This window comes from Zalophus californianus, chromosome 11 (assembly GCF_009762305.2).
Source record: "Zalophus californianus isolate mZalCal1 chromosome 11, mZalCal1.pri.v2, whole genome shotgun sequence".
In the NCBI taxonomy this organism is placed as follows: domain Eukaryota; kingdom Metazoa; phylum Chordata; class Mammalia; order Carnivora; family Otariidae; genus Zalophus; species Zalophus californianus.
The window spans coordinates 78,204,788-78,221,759 of record NC_045605.1 but is presented as its reverse complement, the minus strand read 5'-3'; the positions used below and the strand labels follow the sequence as shown (position 1 = coordinate 78,221,759).

The window sequence follows — 16,972 nt, the reverse complement described above, 5'->3', positions numbered from 1 at the left end:
GCCCAAGCAAAGTATAATTAGAAGAGAAAATGAACTAGAGAGGTATGAACTAGTAACATTAACAAATATATATATAAAAGTAGGGATTATCTACTCTTTGAAATTCTCAACAGTGCAATTCCATTCCTTAGTACGTAACTAAAGGCCAAATTGGCATGTAATCAATACTCCAAAAGTTGTGGCAAATCCATATGTGGGTTTGTGTCTATGCTTTGATTTATATAAAATTTGCCTGAACTATATCTTACCTCATTCTGGAGATCTCGGATCATTTTGCTCTTTCTTTCCATGTCGGTCTTTAAAAAATTAATCTGAAAATGAATGGAATATTATATAAGCACATTTCAAATTCATTCCTATGGCTTTTATAAATTTATTATCATGATTTTTGAAGCATAATACAATGATTATCTCTTTATCAACAAATATTGAAAAAGAACAAAGGATTAAAATTTTCATTAACCAAACTTTCATACCCAATTCATACATAGATCTACTGATTATAAAAAAGGCTTTTCTCATGTAGTAAAAGATTCATTTTTTTTAATTGAGAAAACATGCATATTATAACTATGTAAACCTCAATTAAAAAAATGTGTTTTTTTTAAAAAAACAAAACGAAGCAAACAACAACAACAAAAAGCTAGATTCTAGGGTTGGACCTAGAAATCTCCATTCATAAAACACTCTGCAGGTACTTTTGACCTATAGCTGGTTGGAAAGCAATTGCATAGTGATATTCCTGGTCTCTAAAGCACAGAATGTTATAATACCGTACCAAAGAAATCATGATGTTTCCTTCTGAATTTGATATTGCTGGAATCTGTAATCTTAGGTCAGTTGTTCAAACTGTATTTGCATAAACATAGCACCTTTGCTGCCTGAGTATATCTGCTTTAGTATTTTGGAAAAAAAAAAAATTCAGTATAGCACAGTTGTTAAAATCTGAGACTTTATAGTCAGTGAGAGTTCACTCTGATAAAAAGTGACTTTATGATAGTGGATATAATATTTAATTTCTCCAATTTTTAATTTTCTGGTAGTCACATTTTTTAAAAAAGTAAAAAGAAACAGATAAAATTATTTTTACTAATATGTTTTATTTAATTCAATATACTCAAAATATTATTTTGACATGTAATGGATAATAATATAATTGACATTATTTTTCACAATATATCATTAAAATCCACCGTATGTTTTACACTAATAGCATATCTCAATTTGGACTAGCCATTTTATAATGCTCAATAGCCTTATGTAGCTAGTGTGTATATATATATTGGAGAACACAGTCTTAGAGGATCCCTGGAATGATACAAAAGAGACTTGGTAATGTGGGTTATCTCTGGAGATAAACTGAATCAGTGAAAATCAAGTTGAGGAGTAAAATGAATTTTCACCATATATAGAGATCTAAAAAGAAATAGTTCTGAAACATTTCAAACATAAACAAAAGACCAAGAAGTAATATGTAAAACGCCTCTGGGCCCAAACCTAAGAATAAACAAATATAAATATTTTGTCCAATTTTCTTCAGACCTTGTAAAAAAATAGTTACAGCTACTATTAAAGCCCCACCTAATTTTTCTTCCTTCACTCTCCAGAAGTTGATGTGTCTTGTGCATGTTTTTGTACGTTTTGCTTTCCTTGTAACAAATGTTAACGCCCCCTCTTTTCTGGCTTGTATAGGGGTCCTTAAACCACTCCTTGAAATGGTAATAGAGATCTAAACCAATTCTGGATGGTCAAATTCCATATAAAACAAGCAGAAGCCTGAGAACTACCACGACCATTGCTTTGGTCATAATAATTTTCAAGTTAAATTTTAATTATGAAACTAATGACAGCAACCTGAAAACATAAATCACACTCTGTCCCATTAAGAAGATAGTTTGCTTTGGTTGATAATGCAAAGGACTGGAGGACGTGGTGCCGTGCAAAATTAGATATATATGCAGCACAATAGGGTATGCCCCAATAAACAACTTTTTCACCCATTTCTACTGCTGTGTGCTGCCTCAGCCTATAGATAACCAATCTTGTGGCTGGACCAGCCTCTGCGGTTCTTAGTATGATTGCAAGACACCCTCAGCAATATCATCAGGAAACTTAGAAAATTAAAAAAAAAAAAAAGGTTTATTACTTACAAGTCCTGGATATTACATGTCACACCTGGGGCCACACAGTGAGGCTATGGGTAGAAAGAGCCAGGGAGAGTGAAGGCCTGAGGTTCTGCTTTTATTGGGGTGGAGGGTAGGAGCCTAGGGTTTCCTGGGTTCACTTTTTACTGGTGAATTTAAAAGACAAATATGTAACATTTCAAAATTTCTAAAGTGCCTTTGTAGATGTAGTATAAGCTCTGGCAGCTGGCTTTTCTTTTTTGTAATGCAAGTGCTAATGTTAGCTTTGATTGAGAAGGCATCCACTTCAAAAAGGCTAACTGAAATACACACAGGGCCAGCCACGAGACTAGCTAAAGACCCATGCCAGGTCCTTCCTGTCCCAGGCTTCAAGCTCCAAAATACCTCAGGTTCCTTTGTTTTGGAGATCTTGGTTGATTTCAGTAATTGACCATTTGGGCTGCTTGTTTTTTCTCTTATGTTTTAAATTTCCATTCTTATGTTTAATTTATTATTTTTTCAATCATTCAATGAAAGTTTATTATTTTTTATATATATTATTTATATATATATGTTAATCACCATACATTACATCATTAGTTTTTGATGTAGTGTTCCATGATTCACTGTTTGCATATAACACCCAGTGCTCCATGCAGAACGTGCCCTCCTTAATACCCATCACCAGGCTAACCCATCCCCCCACCCCCCTCCCCTCTAGAACCCTCAGTTTGACCTTGAAGTCATGAAATACTTAAAGCCACCTTGCTTATATTAATAACCTATTCTTTCACGGACCACTACTTTTCCCAAATCATCACATTTTGATACTATTCAGTATATATTATACATAATTAACAAATTTTTAAAATGATTATTTTATTTTGACATCCAAACACATTACAAGGAGTTTTCTCACACATTACTTCAAAACAACCTTTAAAAGTAGCTAGAGCAGGTTTTTCTGTTTTTTTTTTTTTTTTTTAAGTAAACTCTACACTCAACGTGGGGCTCAGACTGCTGACCGCGATATCAAGTCGGCTGCTCTACCAACTGAGCCAGCCAGGTGTCCCAACAACTAACTTTAAGTAAAAACTGGGGCACCTGGCTGTCTTAGTCAGTAGAGTCAGCAACTCTTGATCTCGGGGTTGGGAGCTTGAGCTCCACTTTGGACACAGAGTTTACTTAAAAGTAAAAAAAATAAAAATAATAAATAAAAAAATAAAGAGTATAATGAAAATATATTGCAATGTTAAGAATACAATTACTTAAATGTGAAACAAGGACAGAAAATCTTGAGAACGCAGTGTTCAAATATTCAAGAGCTAAAATATATTCAGAATATTCAAAAAATATTAGCATTTTTAAACCATTAGTCTAGAATCCCAACAGGTTTTAACATCCCTGGCAAAATAGGCATTCCTGGTAGATAGTTATGAATTTCATTCTCAGAAACAGAAAATACCATTTATTTATTCTGAACAAAGAATGTAAGAACATAGCAATTCTTTACTCTTAATGAGAGTCAAAGCTAGAAGCTAATTTTTGCCTTTAGACTAATTATGTCTCACTCAGGGCAAGTTAAGCCATAAAAATTAAGAGTAGTGAAAAGCATCCAATGAACATTAATATCTTTAATTACTGTGGTTACAGAGAATGAGAGCTCATTCTTCCTTGCTGTCTGTTAGGAATTTTCAGGAGGAACACAGGTTTGAAAGATATGCTATTCCATTATCTGCTTAGGGACAATAACAAATATTCACATGTTCACAAAAAGTATTTTCCCACAGAATTAGTCATGACAGCTTTACTGCTTCTTCAATTTAATTTTTCTCAAGTTTATCTTCTTTTATATTTTTGTGATTTAAGTTTATCCTTTAAGTTTCATAACATTTTACTATAAACTTACCAAATGATGTATTTGTAACATTTTTGCATAAAATACACAATCTGTTATTTTTATAGAAAAAGGCATAGTAAATAGTTATGTAATCAAGGGTAGCACATAAGATTATCAACTCTTAAATCTAAAATAGCACCATGTTTGCAGAATTAAATCCAGTTTTTCCCCTCTCTTCGAGAGTGAACAATTACAATTATCTTTATCTCTCCTTACCCAACCTTCAATTACACCAACAGTCTAACAGAGAAAATAATAATTATTTACCAAAAAAAAATGTTTAAAAATACAAATTAGTTTCTTAGTTAACCTAGAATTTTCAAATGGGGAGAACAAGCATAAAGCATTCTGTTTGAGTCTAACAAAATTTGGAAAAGGTAATTCCAGTACTATGAAATCTCTCTTTTAGATCCCACCAGATGCACATTAAAAAAAATAACCATTGTTATTTTTTGTTTCGTTTTGTTTTGCTTTTTATTATGTTATGTTAATCACCATACATTACATCCTTAGTTTTTGATATAGTGTTCCATGATCCATTGTTTGCCTATAACACCCAGTGCTCTCCATGCAATACGTGACCTCCTTAATACCCATCACCGGGCTAACCCATACCCCCATGGCCGTCCCCTCTAAAACCTTCAGTTTGTTTCTCAGAGTCCATAGTCTGTCATGGTTCATCTCCTCCTCTGATTTCCCCCCTTCATTTTTCCCTTCCTTCTCCCAGTGTCCTCCATTGTTTTAATAATTATTTCTCAATCCTATATTTGTTGAGGTTGCGTTCATCTCTTTCAAGACTCTGAGTTAAAACATATTAGTCATTCAATTGCAAACAATGAACAAGTACTCCTGGTGACATGCTTTTCAAAAACAAACTAACCAACCCAGAACCCTTAACCCCAGCCACCCCTTTGTATTGGTGTGTTCTCATAGGCCAATCCACTATACACCTGCCCTAACCACCCCAGGGGTCAGGTACCCCCCAGAGAACTAGGGGCATTCCCTATGCCCCAGAGCCTGCTAAGGTCATTCATATTAACTCCTCCTAAGCCTGCTTCCCCTGCCTCACACATTCTTTCCCACAGAAACCACAATAAATGCTCTTGCCCACAGTCTCTCACCTCCCTCTGCCTCGTGACCTACCCGAGTACTTCCTTGGATAGTCACCTGTCACAAGGCATGCTACCCCCTTGAGAATTGTGAGAAATAACTAAATTCTCAATGGTGGTCCATTTCCTGATCTGCTGGACGAACTGTACCTTACATTTCCCATTAATATATTTTAAAATAGACTCAGGTCCTAGAAACAAGTTAAAAGGTATACCCAATAAACAGTATATAAGATGGTTCTGGAGAATAAAGTAGAAACCTAGTGAGAAAATCTGGAGAGAAGTTTGATTCTCAAGACTTGGGGTGTGTCAGAATCACCTGGGGAGTTGATTAAACAGTCAGTGTATGGCCCCATCACTGAGAGATTCCTGTTCAGTAGATGGGGGGTAGAGATACAGTAAAGAAAATGCAGTCACCAAGGTCATAAAAATACTGGGTCAGCATTCATTCCAAGAAAAGATTTTTGTTGTATTTGATTATTAGGGGTCTTCTAATTCCCAACCCTCATTTATTGATGAGAACAGAGGTCAAGAGTGGGACAAAAGTGTCAGCCCCACAGCAATGGATCCTGAATTATGGCATATAATGACCTTGCCTGTTTAATCAACTCCCCACGTGATTCTGACACACCCCAAGGCTTGAGAATCAAACTTCTCTCCAGATTTTCTCACTAGATTTCTACTTTATTCTCCAGAACCATCTTATATACCATTTATGGGGAGTGGACCTTTTTATCTTGTTTCTAGGACCTAAGTGTATTTTAAAAACAATTTCCCAGCCCCAAAGCAAAGGGCACAAAAAAAGAAACATACTTACAGTAGCTTGTTGTTTTTCTGCTTTCTCAGTTGTCTCTTTAAGTTGATTTTGCAGGACCTCCTGGAGAGACTTCATTTGTTCTCTAGGAAAAAATAGAGAGCAAAAGAGAGACATAATTCTGTTATTTCCTATGTATATTATGAAAGAAGGCTTTGCTGTCGACATACATTTAGGAAACAACTAGAACTGTATGGAGGGACACGGCTAAGCATGCAGGATGTATCTGAGGATTCTAGTAATAAAGTTTCTCTCCTATGCAAGTACTAAAAGCAAGCCGTATTTAAAGGAAATTGCCTTGCTATTGTGTCTTGTACGAATCCCACTGTGTGAATCATCTGTGAGCTGCATAACGTGTTAAATTAAATCAATGTAATAATTAGAGTTGAAAAGCTAATTTTAGTGACAGCATGCCAGGGTGTGAACATGCTGGTTAGAGAAAAAGTTGCCACAGACTTGCTGATAGAATAAAATTACAACTCCCCTTGGATGCTCCTAATTGATTAATTCTAAGGCAGTATACTTTAGACATCCTTTATAAGGCCTGAGACTTTTTTTATAAAAACGAAGAGAAAAGAGACTTATTTTGACCTTGAGGACTGCCTCATTTATTGTGTCTAATAAAAGAAACCCACATCTGCATGTATATACACATTATGTCTCAAGCTCACTAATACATACAGAGCTTGTCTTACTTGTTAAAAAATATAAGCATTATCCATAATTTTGCATTCCTCTCAAGGGTCTAAGATTGACTCATTTATGACAAATCATACTATCTTTGTGTGCCTCCATTTTATCACCTAAGCTACCACTTCCAAACATTTTGATACCAGATGAGGTGTGTGTGTGTGTGTGTGTGTGTGTGTGTGTGTGTGTGTGTGTGTGTGTGTGTGTGTGTGTGTGTGTGTTTTATTCTGGGTACAAGAATAAACTTTATTTTTTTTAAGGATTTTATTTATTTATTTGACAGAGAGAGACATAGCGAGAGAGGGAACACAAGCAGGGGGAGCAGGAGAGGGAGAAGCAGGCTTCCTGCTGAGCAGGGAGCCCAATGTGGGGCTCGATTCCAGGACCCTGGGATCGTGACCTGAGCTGAAGACAGACGCTCAACGACTGAGCCACCCAGGTGCCCCAGGAATAAACTCCTCTGAAGCAACAACAGCCAAACAGAAACCTTTCCTAGTCTTACCAGCAGAACTCAAACTAATTTAAAATTCCCAATCTAGTGCCAAAAGACTACCTCTGCAACCTTTGTGTGTAACCACACTACAGAGACTGGGCATAGGAGTGTACCCTCTTAGACCCATTTTCTTCATCACCAAAAAATGGGTACACTAATAGAGCTATCTGATAGGTTTGTAGTGAGGTTTAGATGACATAATGTAGGCAAAATGGCTTAGCACAATGCTTGAAAAATAATCACTTAATAAGTATGAGATCTCGGTCACAACCACCAGGACTACTCTAGGTCCTAAGTTCATTCTTTGACCACCACACCCCACACAGCTGCAAGCTGTTCTTTCATCCATTGTGATTTAATGATGCTCCCAGATTTCTTACTCTAGAAACTCTTAGGTCTGAGTCTCAATTTCAGGATATGAGTGAGAGCCTATATGATTGTTAAAATCAATTTGGACTTTGTCAGGGCAAACTATAACTGGAACAAGTTATAAAATAATTACAGTCACTGTGGTTCATAGATGGTTTATGTTTGCCCACATGAAGCTCGTGACATGCTTTTGCTTAGAGCGGACTTAAGACACAGCTTCCATTCCTTCCTCAAATAGGTATCACTTATCAGGATTGTTTCACATGTGGACACTTAAATTTAGACTTCTATCATTCTTTCTGCTATTTTCCACAAAGAGCATTTGTGGCATAATATAATGTAATAGTAATGTCTACATATGTTGTAGGCTTACAATGCATCAGACACTCAGAAAGTTCACACTATGACATAATACTACAGAGAGAAAACTGAAACAGAGAAAGGTGGTGAAATTGTGTTCTAGAGCCTATGTGTTCAAACTCTAGAGTCATTACACTACCTTTATGGAGAGAGAGAGAGAGAAAGAGGAGGGAAAGAAGTAAGGGAGAGAAGGATGCAAGGATCTACATGCTATCCCTACCACTCAGATCTTCCACGAGCACTGAATAAAAACACAAACTATTGTATTTCTAACTAAAAAAATATAGTAAGATTTTATAACGATTATCATTTTATGATTATTTTTGAAGTTTAAGTTATCATTTTATTAAATGATACAGATTTTTAAAATTAAACTATGAAATACTATATATTTTATAAAAATAAAAATGAGTGTGTGTGTGTCAAAAATTCCCACATCCTGACATCTATAGGCAAAGTAGGGAGCATGAGAAAAATAAACTGTTAAGGTTGTTAACAAACACGGGAGAAGGGAGAGAATGCTGCACATTTTCACATCAAGGAAAGCTATCAGAATGGTAAATATGATCTTTTGAACTTTCTGAACATCTCTATATTCTCTTTTGCCTTCCAGGCTTATTGCTACACATTCTCACTGCTCTCCCGCTTTAGGTGCCCCCAGTCTCTGCCTCACAGTCTTGCTAAGTTATACTCCTATGAACTTGCTCATGGGCCCCCTCTACCAACAGTCTTGCTAAGTTCTACTCCTATGAGAGAGGACTCCTGAGTCGCTCATGGGCCCCCTCCACCAACAGGGAGTTACCCCACCTATCGCTACTACTCTAGGGTCCTATTTGGGATACTGAGATGAGTCTTCAATTCTAAAGACCTGGCGGGCCCACTGACACCTATGGTAGGCTGCTCAGGGTGTTGAGCACATTTCTGCACAGAATTTCATTACAAGGAATTTGAAAGGGCAGCTGCTTCATACATCTTCATATCAAGTTATAAATATAAAAAACACACTCACCCAAATCACACTACAGGTAGGCATTTTTTTCAAGTGGTTACCAACTTGTATTGTAAAAACATCTCAGATGGACCTCTTGCCACGATCCCGCACATTCCTTTTGTTTTCAGAGAACATGATATTTTACAATCCTTTGGTACACAAGAGTCTAAAACTCCCTTCTAGGAATCTCCACCCACCAACCACCATAGTGAATAAAATGTCATCACTTTTTTCTAAGTTTTCAGTTACTTTAGGTTACCCTCTTATCTCCCAAGTCTCCATTTTGTGGGTACACACACTTACTCCTCATATGGTATGGTTTAGATTTGGTCCTGTGCTATGAATATTATCTAGGCTGTCAAAATATTTCTGAAAATGTAACACTCAAGAGTCAACACAACATTTTGTGCTTGCTCGCTCTCTCCCACCCACGTGTGCACACAAAAATATGCACACACATTCCTTTCTCAGTCTCAACAGAAAGGCATTCTTTGCTCTCTCTGCATGGTTGTATATGGCCACCCCATAACCTCTGAGTTTACTTACTTACAGTCTGGTTCCAGCTACACAGGGAGACTGATCAGATGTCTCTTGGTTACAATTCCAAGAGGGAAATTCTGATTGATTTGGTTTTGTCTTGGTGATCACCTCTGAGCCTATTAACTGTTGAGTGATCTTGGAGTCATATAAAATTAGCATGACTTCTTGAGACCACTCCTGCAAGTAAGTGTCAGGTGGCAAGCATCCCAGAGGACGAGGGGTTATTAAGAGCGGGATGTACAGCCAAATGGCATCTACAACACAGTGCACTGTTTCAGACTCAGATAATATTTCTAAATTTGCAATTAGTCAATATTTTTTTATATTCCAAAATAATATTCTTTTTCTTTTATGGTTTATGAGTATCTCTTCTTTTCAAAATGAGATACACAGCCTGCTTCATCTTCAGGTAACATGATTTTTATATATCTCTAAGTACTCAACAAAAATTAATATATCAAATGTCATATCCTTTTGAGAAATTACCTATTATTAGAATTTACTGAATTTTCTATTTTGACTTTGTGTGCATTATACAAGTTACACATTTTAAACAAATTTTCAAATTCTGGGGGCGCCTGGGTGGCTCAGTTGTTAAGCGTCTGCCTTCGGCTCTGTTCATGATCCCAGGGGCCTGGGATCGAGCCCCATATTGGGCTCCCCACTCAGCGGGGAGCCTGCTTCTCCCTCTCCCACTCCCCCTGCTTGTATTCCCTCTCTCGTTGTGTCTCTCTCCCTCTGTCATTTAAATAAATAAAATCTTTAAAAAAATAATAAAAAAACAAGTTTTCAAATTCTGGATAAAACATTAAAATCGTGGTATCAAAATATCTGCTCCATTCCGTCCTTTCATTGAAAGACTTGGCCCAACGTCTGGTAGTTTGTATACCATACCAAATGTGTAGATGATAATCTGAAATTCTTAATAATCCTAACCATGTTTTTTTTTTTTTTTTTCTGGTTTCTCTGGATATTTTGTGTGTCATGTAGAAACAGCTAGACAGATTTTAGGATGATAATAGCAAACTAAAGGAATAGGTTTTTCCTTATCCACATCATGCACAAGCCTGTCTCCTCAGCTGCGTCTCCACAGCAATGAAGACAGACTTGATTCCTCTTTCACACCATGGTTCTCACTGCTGAGATCACCCTGTCCTGTCCTCCAAGCCAGCTTTCCTCAACCTGGTCTGTGTCTCTTTCCCTCTACACTGAACAATGTTTGCAGAGTAATCCTCCTAAAATACTTTATGTCATGCTCTTACAGAACTACCTAAAATGGGTTCTCTACTGCTACTGGCTGAAGTCCATTCTGGCCCAAGATTTAGAAGTTTTTATCTCTGGTTCTGGTCATACACACATACAGCTTCATTTGTTGATCAGCCCTAACTCACTCCGTCTTCCTCGGTCACGGCAACCTGCTCAGTGGAGCTGCGCATCCATCATGCAGAAGACACTTCCATTCTGATTTTATTATCCTCTCCTGCCATGGAATGCTCTACAAAAAGTCATCATTTTCAGTGTCTCTTCATTCATTTTGACTAGTTATTTCTATTTGAAATGTGGTTTATAATTCTCCGACACTAATTCAATGAACCAGGGATACTTGTGTGACATTGAGCATAGGTGCTTTAAGAGGTGGTTTATTTCAAACCAATAAAATCACTTAAAATGATCTGTTTTGGGGAAGATGCTTGGACAATACTTTATGCAAGCTCTTTAATACTGAACTTTGAAGGGAATTTCATGTTCAAGAAATAATAATTTCATTTAAATAATAAAAAGAGTCACTACAGGACACTCAGTTTGATATTTTTAATGTGTCATCAGCTTGATCCGAACACACGTCAATGATAGGTTTCTGGGTCAAAAGGCAAGGACAGTGGCGGAGATACAAGTCGGCAAGAAGGGACTACACAGCGTAGTGTGCTTAAGCTTTCTAGCAGCTTAATGCTTTGTCATCAGTGAACTAACGTGAACGGGTGTAGCTATTGGGTAAGACACCGCAGAGCAAATTCCACGTACACAACTCTCAACAACTCATTTAAGCCCTCTGAACAACAACTTCCTATCCATTAAATAGTGATAATCATATCTACTTTAAAGGTAATTGTGAGGGGCAAATGGGAAAATAGATATAAAGCATCGGACAGAGCCTCTAATAAGTGTATAAAAAAATGCTAGCTTGTTTCTACCTTAAAATAGCTTTTTTTTTCCTTTGAGAGGCAATTTCAAATCATACAGCTTTTTATACTGCATAGAAACCTATCGCACAATACACTGTCTTCAAAAAAACACAATCCAACACTAATAAGATTACACTAATTCTACTTATATTGTTAGTAAGATTACCCCATTCGCCACCACCCCCACCATTACCACCACGATCAAGTTTTGATACTATTACACATGGCCCACTGAGATTAGTGTTATCACATCTATTGATGGGCAGACTTCTCAGGGTCTATCTTCCTAGGATTAATAGGGGAAAATTCTACAGATCCATAAACATTCTGTGATCTGCAGACAAAGCAGCATAGCATTACGATTACTAGAGAACTTGTTAGAAATGCACAATTTCCAGGTTCACCATAGATTTACTGCATACAAACCTGCATTTCCATAAGATTCTGATGCCTTCAAGTGTAAGTAAGAGGATAAGTGAATTAATGCATTTAGAATGACCTGATTTTTGTGAAATTTCTGAATGGAGTTTGACACTCTGGGGAAAAAAAGAACCGAGAAAATGAAAAGAAAGCGCAGTCTTACCTTTGTCTTTGACCTATTTCCAGAAGCTTCTCAACATCAGTTTTGGAAGATTTCTCATCATTTTTCAAAGACTGATAAGAAAAGTGGGAAAAGAAAATCTTATTCAAGTGATAAATTGAGGCTCACTTTACTTTTGTCTCTATGGCACAGGTGTGACTGCTCTTAGGCCCTGAAACAAGAATGTGCAAATGAGGCCACAGTGATCCTCATGGCTCTAAGGATGCACACAGGAATTTATGACACCAAGTACAGGTGCTACCCAGTGGTGAAAGGGAATAAGCCAAGTCTCAGCCTTTAGACGTTCGATGGAGGGGAAAATGCTCTCCAATATCTAGGTCTCTTTACAAGTCAATATAAAACACATCTTCTGCTCTCCAGTTGAAGTTTCGTTGTGTTCTCTGCAGGCATGTCAAAACAGCTCTGGCATAGTTTCTACAAATTCAAACGGACATAAAAGACCTCTCTGAATCAGCTAAGTAATAACATAATTCAAGATCAAAGCAGCCCAAAAGCATGTACCTGTTTGGTCTTGTCTATTATTAATGAGTAATGTAGCAGAATACACAGAAAAACTAGGGCTATGTAAAATGGTAACTGCTCTGACAAGATAGGGTATTAAGGGGGAAAAAAAATAAAAGTACCATCTCAGTCATTAGTGTTTATTTACTCTGGCAAATTCAACATCCACAGACCATGACTTCAAGCAGAAAAGCCCACTGAGCTATTCTCATTACAGAATCTGTCCCATTAAGTCTTCCCTAAGAACTTTCTTATTTATACTCAATAAACTATTTACCAGGGTAACCTATTAGAAGCTGAAACTGAGGAGCAGTGATAGTGTTTGTGGGAAGAGCAGTGGTGGCAGGCAGAAAATTGACAATCTTAGGAATGGCAAATACTTTGTTTACTTAATATCTATTTAACAAATATCTATCATGAATTATGCAAAGTCCTGTGCAGAGGCACAGTGTCTGCCTTCACAAATTTTATAGTCTAATGCTAAAATCAGGCAATTTTCATATAGCAAAATCAGCAGTCTGATTGGGAAGGGATGCGCTGCATAAGAGAAACTTCTTTCTGGGCGCCTGGGTGGCTCAGTTGGTTAAGCGTTTGCCTTCGGCGAAGGTCATAATCCCAGGGTCCTGGGATCCAGCCCCACATCTACAGCCTGGAACAGGTCACAAAAATCTGCCCTTTGACTTCCTTAGGTGAAAAACACAGATGAGATTTTTGAAGTGTCTACTTTAGACAGTTACTGGAAAACTCAGAGGACAAAACAGATGTGGAAAAACACTTGATGAAAAGTGCAATATAATATGCTTACTCATTTATTGACCATATACTATATTCTGGGCATTCTGAAGGAAACCAGGATCAAGCAGATGACTGTTTTCAAGGAATTTAAAATCAAAAAACAAACAAATGGAAAAGAACATGAGATGCAGAAACAGAAAGGGTAGATACAGACAGGAATCAGCAAGGTATATATCCGTAGAAGAGCCGAAGTGTCCTTATTATTTACCCAGGAATGTCCAGGGAAGTGAGGTATACTTGGAAATTATTCTTGGTTCCTTTAAGGATGCTAAAGGTTGAGACACCTACTAATTAATCAACATAATGCTTCTTGGCTGACCTGCGTTACCATCCATTACTGTCCCATCCAGGGGCTATGGTTACAGAGAAGACTGTAACAAGACTCTCAAAGCTCCTGTCTTCATGAAGTCCCACTGGGGGAAAAATGTAGAATGGGCTATGTTGTATTCACTATGAGTTTAAAACCTAGAATCAGTATTTATTAGATGAATGATTGAGCACTTCCTTGGCCTATTTGAGCCTTGTTTCCTCATTTTATGAGTAAAATTTTGTGAAGAGGTTGCTAAGAGGATTTAATGAGATCAAAAATGAAAAATATCTTGCACACTGGCTGACAGGAAATGGAAAAAGAAAGGCATTTAAAAATTGCAACTACATTCAGTAGTACAATTGCTACCCTTTTAAGAAACATGATTCTATGAAATTATACATTGTTATCAAGCAATTTTCCAGACTGTGACTGGGTGTCTTAACTTAGGCTACCTGTATAGAGACAATGAGTGTCCTGATCACACATGGGCATCTCACCATATGCATGAAATAGTTTCGAAGTGCCAGGTGTTCCATCCCCCTGAGAAGGTGCAAGTGTACTGAACATTCTTTGCAGCCTCAGATAGCTGGCGAATTCCTACTTAATGATAAGGTGCAACTCTGGTATCAGCTTCCTCCAAAAATTCACTTAGTCCCCCTTTCATCCAAGTTAGGGCTTCCCTAATGTTCTGTATATTCTTCCATCATAGCACTGTCCTTCCTTACCCTGCTACCTGTCTCTGTGTTCTAATGGTTCTATGAAGTGGTTTTTCTGCTCTTATTTTTATGTTCAAGTTGTAACATAACTTCTAGAACAAGAGCTGGGGCACTTGGCCCTTATACCTGCTCTACCACCTAACTCTCTCTGTGTCCTCTATAGTTTCTTAACCTTTCTCTAAGTCTTGTTTTCTCACTGACAAGATGAAACTACTAATAGCCACAGCATAGTTTTCATGTAAAAAATAAAGATTGTACAAAGAATACCTAATGCAAGACCTTGACCATGTTCAGTAAGCTGCCATGGCTATGGGTACCATCATCACCATCATCATCATCATCATCATCAAGGAACAGAAAGCTAAGGACAACACTGACTCTACATGGTTCAGAGACATGATTTCATGCAGTAACTAATACACAGGCTCTGAAGCCAGGTTTCCTGTATTTAAACTCTGGCTTCCCTTGTGACCTTCAAAAATAACTTATCTTTTCTAAGCATAATCCCTCATGTATAACAAGAAAAAAAAAACACATTAATAGTATCTTTCTCACAGATAGATTATGAAAATTAAAATTATGTCCTCAAAAAATTCAGTGTTAAATCAAATATCAAAATATCCGATATTTCAGAAAACTTTTCTTATCAGATATAGATCTTGTCTTTGGCTTTTGATGGAGATTTCACTGAGTATTAATACATTTTCAGAGATGACTCTTGCCTTTCTAAGATATTTTCTCATTTTAGTAATGAGGACTATTAAAGAATCTTGAGAATTCTCCTTTGTGGAGTTTAAGATTCTCCTCTAGAGATCATTCCTATATTCATTCAACTCTTGGTCATAATTAGTTTTCACCATTTTATAATATAAAAAACACAGGGGACAAATTGATCTTAGAAGCTATGAGAGACTGATGGCCTTGCCAAGCACATAATTTTCTCCTTTCTGAATTTGCAAACCACAGATTCCCAGACTGCATTTCAAATGGCATTTCTTTTCAAAGCTCATATGATAATAAATAAATCCCCTGGTCAAACCCAGAAACATATTCAAAACTGGTAAAAAATGCAGGAGTCTTTAATGTTAATCCACTGAGATAAACCGAGTGACTCCTCAGCCTTTGCTGCCAGGAAAATTAGTTTTCATCTCACCTGAAAGTTGACTTTAATTCCACCAAGTTCTCTTGATGTCTTTGTCAGCTGATGGAGGATGTTGCTTCGTTCCCTAAAGACTTCTTTCAGCTGCTTTTCTAGCTCTTCATAGTCCTGTCTAACACAGAAAAAAATCGCATGAGAGCCCCTCAAAAGCTTCCACTGGGCTTCAGCCTCTTTAAATACTATCACGGGCCCCTTGCATTTCAAGCAAAATCTAGATTAACTGAAACCTTAATTACTAGGATGTTTTGTTTTTCCTCTTTCACCTAAAAGGAGAAAACTGAAAACCAGTCTTATAACAAAGGTTTCATTTTTTAATTGAGGGCTCTCTAGGCTACAGAGAATTTCCAGAACAATACTATCTTTGACAGGCTTAAGATAGTTTATCAGGTACCTCTTGGAAAACAGATATTTTCCATGACATCATCATTCTTTTTCCTAAGGTCTTTGACATTTTATAGCAGAGGATATGACTTGAACCAAAGTATTTCAAATACATAGGTTCTGACACTGGGGAGATATACTTGGGGGTACAGCCAGGGCAGAACGTAGGGGTCTTGCTTCATCTCTGGTAGGTAGATAAGGAAGTCCATAGAAAAGACAGCCCTTCCCCAACATGTCTAAGAATTTCTATTGCTATTAAAGAGGTAATGGAAGAAACAAAGTATCTATGAAATCAGTAAATAAATACAGTAATTAGAGTAAAATTTGAACAGACTTAACAATTTTCATGAAGGAAAGACTTAAATATTTAACGTCATAACATCTATACATATTTTTCTCTTACTTTTCTCATATGGTCTTTGTAAGACCGGTATTGTAATTCTCATTTTGTAAACATGAAAGAATTAAGCTCAGAAGAATCAAGTTACTACCCTAAGATCCTATTCAAGTAATGTATGAGCAAATAGGATGTGTTTGTGTATATTTAGGTATGTTATGGCAAGTTCTGTGTGTGTGTGTGTGTGTGTGTGTGTGTGTGTGTATAGGGAAAATGTAGACAAGGAAAATGATGGTTGTCAGGACAACCGATAGGGGGAGGTTAAAATGATCAACCAGAGTACACAGGAGAGTTGCTCCATGTATGGAAGACTTCCCGGAAAAAGTAATATAAAATATAAGGTACTCTTGGAAAGAGAAGTAGAAATTAGCTATATGAAAGGGGAAGGCACGTGTAAATACTAATAAAAATGAGCTCATTGAATTTTTTAAACGTGACTGTATATCAGAAGATTGGAGTCCCAATGGGAGGGGGTGGTCAGGATTTACTGCTAAAATGAGGGTATGGACAACATGAGCAAACGATGCAAGACACTTAAGT

General features: G+C 37.0%; 1 protein-coding gene across 5 annotated transcripts in view; it reads right to left on the bottom strand.

Annotated features, from left to right (window-relative positions):
- The window catches only part of LUZP2 (leucine zipper protein 2), a 474,590-nt gene that overhangs the window by 238,067 nt on the left and 219,551 nt on the right, over nt 1-16,972 (bottom strand). For 3 of the 5 annotated variants that reach the window (XM_027580791.2, XM_027580793.2, XM_027580790.2), the window contains 4 exons: nt 15,649-15,766; nt 12,156-12,226; nt 5,950-6,031; nt 249-311 (listed from right to left, as the gene is read on the bottom strand). In XM_027580791.2, the coding sequence (XP_027436592.2) occupies nt 249-311; nt 5,950-6,031; nt 12,156-12,226; nt 15,649-15,766 (334 nt within the window). The remainder of the gene's footprint in view (nt 1-248; nt 312-5,949; nt 6,032-12,155; nt 12,227-15,648; nt 15,767-16,972) is intronic. The other 2 variants (XM_027580792.2, XM_027580794.2) reach the window with 1 other exon arrangement.